At 46.0% G+C, this 9399-nt stretch overlaps 1 protein-coding gene across 1 annotated transcript; it reads right to left on the bottom strand.

Annotated features, from left to right (window-relative positions):
• Positions 1-223: 223 nt before the first annotated feature.
• On the bottom strand, positions 224-8892 carry LOC143837048 (phospholipase A2 inhibitor and Ly6/PLAUR domain-containing protein-like). The gene is made up of 3 exons (XM_077336470.1): positions 8773-8892; positions 3251-3361; positions 224-533 (listed from the first exon to the last, which is right to left on the bottom strand). The coding sequence occupies exons 1-3, from the start codon at positions 8819-8821 to the stop codon at positions 358-360; spliced, it is 336 nt and encodes a 111-aa protein (XP_077192585.1). The 5' UTR covers positions 8822-8892; the 3' UTR covers positions 224-357.
• Positions 8893-9399: the final 507 nt, after the last annotated feature.

Here is a 9399-nt window from a genome sequence, read left to right on the forward strand (position 1 = left end):
GCAGGGAGGGGCTTCCATGGATTATAATGCAATTTTCTCCAAGGGAACTGATCTCTGTTTCTTGGAGATCAGCTATAAAACAGGGGGATCCCCGCTCCTTCCGGAGGACTGCTGTCCCTAATTCATGCCAACTTTTCCTTCACTTTTTGTGTCTGCACAAGTAGACTTAGAGACAACCAATCCTTATTCACACCCTGACCAAATACAAAAGGACAAATTCCAGTTCCATGTCAATTCATATTTTTAATTGGTTTTGCTCACTAAAAAAGCCATTAGGGGCCTGATCTCTTTAAAAGGTCGAGGGATCAGGTCCAGTGAAAAGGCTTTGGTGGCTCCCTCAGCTCTTCAGGAGGTGCGCTAGAAGAGGAACTTGATCAGCAGAAGTCCTGAGAGTGCCAGGAGTAGAGATGCTGAGGCAGAAGGGGCCTTGCATGTGACTTCTTTGATTAAAGCTCCATTGAAGTTTTCTCCATCTTTCAGTAGTTCACAGGCTTTCTTGGAATAGCAACTCTTAGTCGTAGCCGTCTGCCCAACTGGATTTGGAAAACAAAAGTAAGAGGTAAAGTGGGTCCATTGATCCCAGCAAATCCAATTCCAAGAAGTTTATCCATTCAACTGATGCCCACCTTTCCTTTGTCATACCCAAGATGACTGACATAAATAGACACTGCTGAAAATCTTCCCCTGAGGATCCCAGGAATGGAGGCATGACCCACATCACAGTCCCATTCACCTCTCTTTGATCACCTCTAGAAAGCAGCATTTTCTTCTGTTTCTTTGACCTTTTTATTTTGGGTGGGGCGGGATCCCCCAATGGCTTCAGTCCATGGAAATTCATCCCAGTTGGGTGGGAAACAAATGAAACAACCCCCCAAAGGTGGGAACGTGTTCACCATTAAAAGACAAGAAAATGTAAGAAGTAGGGATGAAATATTTCAAACAGGAATAATAGACTGAAACAACCAGAATCTTGCTACTTTAACTGGCTGGTAATCTGCAAAGAAACGGGGACTATACTGAGATCTGCCTGTTTCCATGCATCTTCATCAGTGATGAAAATGATCCAGGGTCTAGGAACCAAGCCCTATGAGGAAATGCTGAGGGACATGGCAATGTTCAGCCTGGAGAAGAGGAGGTTGAGAGGAGACAGGATGGCTCTCCTCAAGTATTTGAAAGGTTGTAACTTGGAGGAGGGCAGGGGGCAGTTCCTGTTGGCAGCAGAGTATAAGACCTGCAGTAATGGTTTTAAACTACAGGTAGAATGGTACAAAAGAGGTGTCAGGGGGAGGGGGCGGGCGGGGGAAGTTGCCCTGCCGGTCCCCAGCCGAAAAAAGGTTGGGGACCACTGCTTTAGGCTGAGCCTGTACTGAGCAGAGATCGGGACCAAATGGCCTACGCAGCCCCTTCCAAATCTAGGATTCTATGATCATTTTTCCTTTATAACCTGCCTTTCCCTAGACATCTCTGGGTGGGTAACATCACGTGTTAAAAACAGCCAATGCAGAATGACATATATTAAAACATTTTTCAGTTTTACATTTAATTTTAATTTTTTTAATTAAAAGCTGTTTCCTCTTCAATAATTAAAAAAAATAGAAAGTGTTGGATGGATTTTTTTTTTTTGGTGGATGGGTTGCCAAGCAGCTGGTATGCTTTCCTGGCATCCACCTTAGTGTTGCTGCCCACCTACCTGCCAGTGCTATGTTTGCAACCTTTTCCATTTTGCAGTGGTTTCCTGGCTTCATTGAGGTGAGATGTCCAATCATCATTAGAAGTGGCACAGTTGGGATTGCCACTTACTCACTTGTAGACTTGCTCTCCCCACCCCCCATTTACCAGCACAGTTTCTTATTTTCTACCTGTTAGTTGAAACAGACATTTCTCATCCCTCACATCCCATGTCTCTGCTACACAAGCCCGGTCAATTTCCTTTTCCTGGAAAATCTAATAGAGTTGCACAGAATTACGTAGTGCTAGCAGACAGCTGGAGGAAAGAAATACCTTGTTGCAGAGGAAGTGGTGTTCTAGCATTCTTCAGGTTCACCACCCATTAATGAAAAACAGGGGCTGAGCCCAGAATAATCCCATCTCTAAATGCCAAGTCTGTTTTTTTCCTTCACTATTCCAAGCCCATGTATCTATCTAAACTGGAGGTGTCAAACACATTGAGTACAAGGGCCAGATCTGACATAAATGTCAGTTTGTCGAGTTGAGCTATAGGTGCTGGAAAAGGAGATATAGACTTGATAAAGGACACAGGCAAACCCAATTCATTTTACCATTTGTTCTCAGAATGCAAATGTGTTTAAAACATTAACATGTACAGTGTCTCCCTAGTGCCCACCCTCCTGCTTTTATTGCCCCGTTAGCACTGGGAAAATATACAGGGGCATAATGCACAGCATCTGTCATATGGAAATAAAGGTAATGAGAAGTTGCTCACACTCTGGACAAGAGCCCTGGACGAAGCATTTCTGGCCATTTCTGACACCTTTGATCCAACTGTTATTAGGGTCTGATAGGGATGTACACAAAAGAAAAATTTGGTATAGTTCAGATTCGGCAGGAAATGCCTTGGAATGGTGGGGGGGGCATTTAAAGAGCACACCAAGCAGCTGAGCCTGAAGCTCAGCTGTTTGGCATACTCTTCCCTTGGCCAGACCCTTCCCAGGTAGTGCAGAGCCAAGAGTCCACCAAACAGCTGAAACTCAGGCGTGCCCTTTTCTCCCCCAGCCCTTCCAAGGTATACCTGGGAAAGGGTGGGCTCTCAACCAAATCTTGAATCAGATTAATCAAGTCCATATCGATTTGGGCTCATCTGATTTGGCTGCCTTCAATTGGTAGGCTATGTGATTTGACTCAGATTAGCCCAAAATGTACTTGAATCAGCATTGATTCAATTACTTTCAGGCTTATCCAAGCCATATCACTCATCCCTAGGGTAGAATGGAATCTGAGTATAGAATTTCTGATTTTTGTAGTCATCTGTGCAGTCCTACCCCCTTCTAAGTTCATAGATTTAGACTCCTTGGAAAGGCTGTTTGTTTGGGGGAATTGTGCCATTTTTTTAAATGCTTATTTTCCTGAGCTTTTCTATGTCCTCTAGTGTGGCTTGAATTGTTATTGCATCTTTTAAAAATGATGTATGTTGTTGGATGCTGTCCCAAAGGTGGGCATGTGTTGCAAAATATTTTAGGAGTCACACAAGTATAATCTTTTCAGTGGTACAAATGGGATCCATTCCACTCACGTGCTTCTGCCACAATGGTGATACAGGTGTCTAGGTTACCAGGACAAGTCTCCTTCTGGCCACTGCAGCTGTTTCCTGCGGATGCGCATACTTCACACTCCAAAGAGGCACCTGTGAAGGGAACAGAAAGAGTCTCACAGGGCATATGGGATGGAGAGGCATCTACATGAATTGGCAGTGGAAGAATATGAATGCCATACACTTGTGGAACCCTCTAAAACAGCTTTATATCCAGAAAATGTTTTTGTGATGATTTACTTTTTTATTTTCTCCATTTGTTACACAGACCCTCTCATCAAATGAACTTGACAAGTGATGAAGCCATGTATGGGAAACAGAGAAGGGGCTTTGATACGATTCTACAGGCCAATAAAGGATTTATGAAAAAGGTATTTTTCCACTTTATGCCACCACTTTATGCCTAGACAGTGCTGGACAGCTCACAGCATTCATAAGGAATAACAATAAGACAATAAAATCACCATGCAAAATCCTAAAATCTATCAATTCCAGAAGGGCCGCCTCCTTTTTCTCTGGCAAGCGAGGGTTAGATAAAATGCATGCTTCGTAACGAGTTGGTGGGTATTAGCCAATGTTTTACATGCTTTAGGTAGGGAAGGCAGAATTTTCCCTCTTATTTCAAGGCCACAACTATAAGCCTGGTGGAACTGCGACTTCTTACAGGCCTTGTGGAACTTTGTTGAGGTCTTGCAATGATCTCATTGGGTCGGGTATGCCCCTAAACTAAGGCAGGGCTGAAAGGGCCCTCATTCAGACCAAGGCCAATTTGGGGCAGGGCTCTTGAGCAAATTTTGCTCACTGGATCATAAACTCCTTTATTTGTTTGTTCATTTGTTTGTTCATTCTTCAATGTGTATACCGCTGCTCCTCCAGAGAACTTGCAGTGGTTTACATAAGTAAAACATTAAATACAATAAAACCCCATAAAATCCTCCCAATTACAATAATGGCAGCAAGTGGTCACATTCACTTCTTATTGAACCCAATCCTAACCCACCTTTCTCAGCCAGAGACCAAGTCCTCTTCTATTGGTAGTGGTTGCATGTCTGATAGATCTTGGGGGTGATCCTTGATTGAAATGCCAGGTCTCTGTCCTGGCCTCAACCATATGCCTGGCGGAAGAGCTCCATCTTGCAAGCCCTGCAGAAAGCTGACAACTCCGGCAGGGCCCTCAGCTCTTCTGGGAGCTCATTCCACCAGATTGGGGCCAGGACCAAAAAGACCCTGGCCCAGGTCGAGGCTAGGCGATCATCCCAGGGACCTGGGACAACCAGTAAATTCATACCCACAGAGCGAATAGCCCTGCAGGGGGCATAAGCAACCAAGCGGTCCTTCAGGTAAGTGGGACCCAGACTACATATGGCCTTAAAGTTTAATACCAGTACCTTGAACTTGACCTGGAAACAAACTGGTAACCACTGCAGATGGCGAAGCACCCTCCAAGATGTCCTAGTGAGGACCTTGGCAGATGCATTTTGTACCAGCTCTAATTTCCAGATCAGAGTCAAGGGCAGGCCCTTGTAGAGCGAGTTACAGAAGTCTAGTCTGGAAGAGTCTGTTTCATAGATCACTGTGGCCAAGTGGTGGGTGCTAATAGCCAGGCTTGGCGAAGATGGAAAAAAATCATCCAAGCTACTTTTGTGACATGAGCTTCCATGGAAAGGGAGGCATCAAAGGTCACTCCCAAATTCCTGGCAACTGGTGCCGGTGTTAGTTGCACACTGTCCAGGCATGGGAGAGATGCTTCCTGATTCTGCCCTCTTCATTCTAGCCACAGGACCTCCGTCTTGGAGGGGCTGAGTTTCAGGTGACTCTGTCTAAGCCATCCAGGCACTGCTTTCAAACAGCTGGCAAATGTATACCGGGGAGGGGGGGGGGATTCCAGACAGCCATCCATTAGGAAGTAGAGCTGGGTGTCATTCACATATTGGTGATAGCCCAGCCCATAGCCCCAGACCAGTTGGGCTAGAGGGCGCATATGGATGTTAAAAAGCATGAGGGAGAGTATCGCCCCCTGTGGAACACCACAAGGGAGCTCGCAGGGGTCTGATAACTCATCCCCCACAGCAACCCTCTGCATCCAGTTCTGGAGGAAGGAGACTAGCCATTCGAGGGCAGGCCCCCTAATCTCAATCCCGATGAGGCGGTGGACCAATAGCTCGTGGTTGACCACATCAAATGCGGCCGACAGGTCTAAAAGCACAAGAATGGTAGAGCCACCTTGATCCACCTGGTGCTGGATATTATTCATCAGGGTGACTAGTGCGGTCTACAACCCAGGGCCAGGATGGAAGCCAGACTGAAGTGGGTCAAGGGCTGAAGTTTCCACCAAGAATACTAGGAGCTGGTCCACCGCAAGCCGTTGGGGTTTTAGAACTGGTATATTTGTTGTTTTATGGGTATTAATTTTCTGGCGTCAGTCATAGACCTGGGAGAACAACTCTGTCTTGCAGGCCCTCCAGAACTGTTAAAGGTCCCAGAGGGCCCTGATCTCATCAGAGTTCCACCAGGTTGAAGCCAGGACTGAAAAAGCCCTTGCTCTGGTTGAGGCCAGTTTTACTAGGAGCTGGTCCACCGCAGGCCGCTCTACCACCTGGCCCAGAAATGCAAGATGCGAGACTGGGTGGTAGCCTTGGAAGTCAAAATGGTGGAGGAGGCAGCCTCAGAAAAAAACAAGCTCCTTGGATTACTCTGTAAACTAATTCAGATTATTTTTCTTCTCTGCAGTCCTTCTGGTTCTCAGAGTTGTATGCACCTCATGAAAACAGGACCTCATTTACCAAGTTGGCCTCAAAGTCTCTTTGATTTTCTTTCAAAGACTGTTGTCAGTTTGGCTCATTCTCTGCTGCCCTTGCCCCAAAACATATTTTTCAGTGACTGGGCTAAGAGAATTCTCTTGCTTTCAGTAGACCTCAGAAATTTAGTAAAAGGAAGTTCTCAGGGGAAAATCCCTGGATGGAAAGTGTCATGAATTATCTTAGCCAGAGGCGACTGGGGCAGGTGCCTTGGGGTCCAGGAGAAGGATGCTTGAGGATCCCTGACCAACAAGCTACCCTGGCTGCACCCCACTACCCAGCTCCCACAGTAGGCAAGGATTGCAAGGGTGGAGGGTATAAATGGGGGATCTGAGTTATATTCAGTGATGCCACGAACCATTGTGGTGCAAGGGTTAAGAATGGCAGCCTCTAATCTGGAGATGATTACCCACTCCTCCTCTATGTATAACCAGCTGAGTGACCTTGGACTTGACACGGTTTTCTTATGGTGCAGAGAAGGCTGGTCAGATTGCTAGTCCAGAAAAGACAAAACAACTCCGACCAATTGGCTGACCTTAATTCTCTTTTTTAAATTGTTCTTTTAAATGTTCACAACTTGAGAGTCCGTTACGGGACATATTGATTCTTCCAAATAATATAAAGTATGAACTAAACAATAACCACCAAAACGGGTTCCAGATGAACAATATAATTCCATTCCACATTTTCAATTTCTTTTTTCTTCAGTGGTGGTATTTCAAACTAGTATCAAAGCCCATTTTAAAAATGGGCTTTGAAAGGGGCGGCAGGCACGAGGGTGTGAGAGGGTGCCTGTGGCTTCCTTTGGCCTGCAAAAGAAGCTAAAGGGAGTGGAGAGCCCCCCCCCCCCACCAGTGGCGGTGCAGCGGCATGCTCCCTTTGGTCCGTGAAGCGCTCTCGCTGTGGCAAGCTAAAGGGAGTGGAAAGCTCCGTCCACAATGTCGCGGACCAAGGGACGATGGGAATCCGCCTCCTCCCATGCCAGTGGCCCAACGGGGAAGGGAAAGCCTTCCCCCCACCCCCAGGGCACTTAACATCTCGGGTGAAACTGCCGACAATCAGGGAAATGCGCCCTGTCTCAGACAGGCCATGCCCACTCTCTGCCCACTTAGCCCTTAGCATTTTATTTAACAGCGACCCTCTGTTACAGGTATATAGTCCCTCTAATTCTTTCAGTTGTATCATATCCCAGTTGTCCCGAACCCCTGGTCCTCTGACCAGGAAATGAGAACATATGCAATTCAAAAAGTGCAGAGTTCTACATCTGGGTCACAAAAATGAAAAGTAGACATACTGAATGGGAGATACAATTCTGGATAGCAGTATTCATGAATGAGATCTTGGGGTACTTTAGGACTGTGAGCTACATATGAGCAGGCAGTGTGAAGCAGCAGCAGAGACGGCATCACATCGAAATCACAACATATCATAGTATCACTGTATATCACATTGGTCAGGCCACACCTGGAGTCCTGTGTGCAGTTCTGGAGGCCTCACTTCAGAAAGGACAAAACTGAGAGGGTGCAGAGGAGATCAACAAGGATGATCAAGCCCTAGGAGTAAAGGCTGAGGGACCTGGGAATGGTCATCCTGAAGAAGAGAAGGCTGAGGGGGGGGGGACATGATGGCTGTCTAAGCATTCGCAAGTTCCACCTATGTCACAGGATATTTGTCTTCAAACGTTACAATTTTACCTCCTACATTTCAGCAGGAGTTGACAGAAGATTTTCAGGAGTGGTCTTCAGGGCCAGAATCTGGCTTCCGTAAAAAAAAAAATCAAATTTTTGGCAAGGTAAGCATGATGCATTTCTGCACTTCTGACCTTCCAGCTATTTCTTCCTTCACTCAGAGAGTTTCTCCTGATATCAGGGCTCTCTCAGCCTCCCCTCCCTTACAGGGTGTCTGTTGTGGGGAGAGGAAAGGGAAGGCGACTGTAAGCCACTTTGAGCCTAATTTGGGTAGAGAAAAGTGGCAAATAAGAACCAACTCTTCTTCTTCTTCTTTTTCCGTGGTGTAATCTGTTAACAGATCCATGTTTGACAACACCAACATGGGTTACAAAACTATAGAATCAAAGAGTTAGAAGGTACCTCCTGGGTCACCTAGTCCAACCCCCCGCACAATGCAGGATCCTCACAGAAGAAGGTGTCACGTGGAGGAGAAGTGGGGAATCAAACCCAGTTCCCCAGATTAGAGTCTGCCACTCTGAACCACGACACCATGCCGTGTCCCATGAGGCAAACAGCCTCATGAGAACTGTTCTAAGAGAACTGAGCTGAGCCTGAGGTCACCCAGCTGGCAGCATGTGGAGAAGGAGTGGGGAATCAAACCCAGTTCTCCAGATTAGAGTCTGCCACTCTTAAGCACAACACAGCGCTGGCTCTCAAAGGGATCATACAAACTTTGACATCTAAGGTTTCATTTGAGTTGAGACTGAGAAACACCAGTTTCTGGAATCTTCAATCCCAATGAATATAGGAATGGAAAAAGAGGGCAGGAAGGACCCTTCTTTCCATAACATATGGTCCAGTTTTGAATATATGCATGAATAAAGCTACTGAACTCCACCCAGGGTTGAGGAGCGATGTTGGTTGGACACACCAACCCAAAAATATCACGGGAAGCCTGCTTGGCTTTGGTTTCTTCCTCTCCACACCAGTGGAAAAATCATGCCCTGCTCTCAGAGGGCTAACAGGTGCTGCTTACCTGTGGTGAGAAGGACAGAGAAAAGGAAGAGTCCCAAGAAAGCATGCATAGTGATGAAAACCAGCGCAAAACACTCTTTCTTCAGGAGGTCTGCTTGCCAAGGTGCCGGAACAGGTGCAAGCGAGTTAGGCAGAAAGCAAGGTCTTTTATGTGGTGGGCTTTACAGATTAACCTGACTCCTTCCTCTGATTCGCTAGTGCTGGGGATGTGTCAGCGTTTAGCCAAGCCTTTCCCCTGATTTGGAGTCCAAAGGAAAGAGTCACCACGTCGAAGGTGGCTGCATACCAGTTGGTATCTAGCAATGTCATCCTCTTTGCATTCATCCCAGGAACTGGCTGTGGGCCAGGTTTGTATTCTTTCACTCTTGGGTTAATGGATAACCTTTCAAGCTGTTCTGAAAAGTATATCCACCATGCTCAACATGGAGTGAGATCTTTGGTTCCATCCTTGCTTAGTAGAAGCCATTCTAAACAAGGGTGGTCTTCCTGATTCTGTGGTCTTGAGCCAAACTTGAGGATGGGGCCTCATGATTTCAGGGGGGTTATTTATTTATTTATTTATTTATTTATTTATTTATTTATTTATTTATTTATTTATTTATTTATTTATTTATTTATTTATTTATTT

Source organism: Paroedura picta, chromosome 5 (assembly GCF_049243985.1).
Source record: "Paroedura picta isolate Pp20150507F chromosome 5, Ppicta_v3.0, whole genome shotgun sequence".
NCBI lineage: Eukaryota > Metazoa > Chordata > Lepidosauria > Squamata > Gekkonidae > Paroedura > Paroedura picta.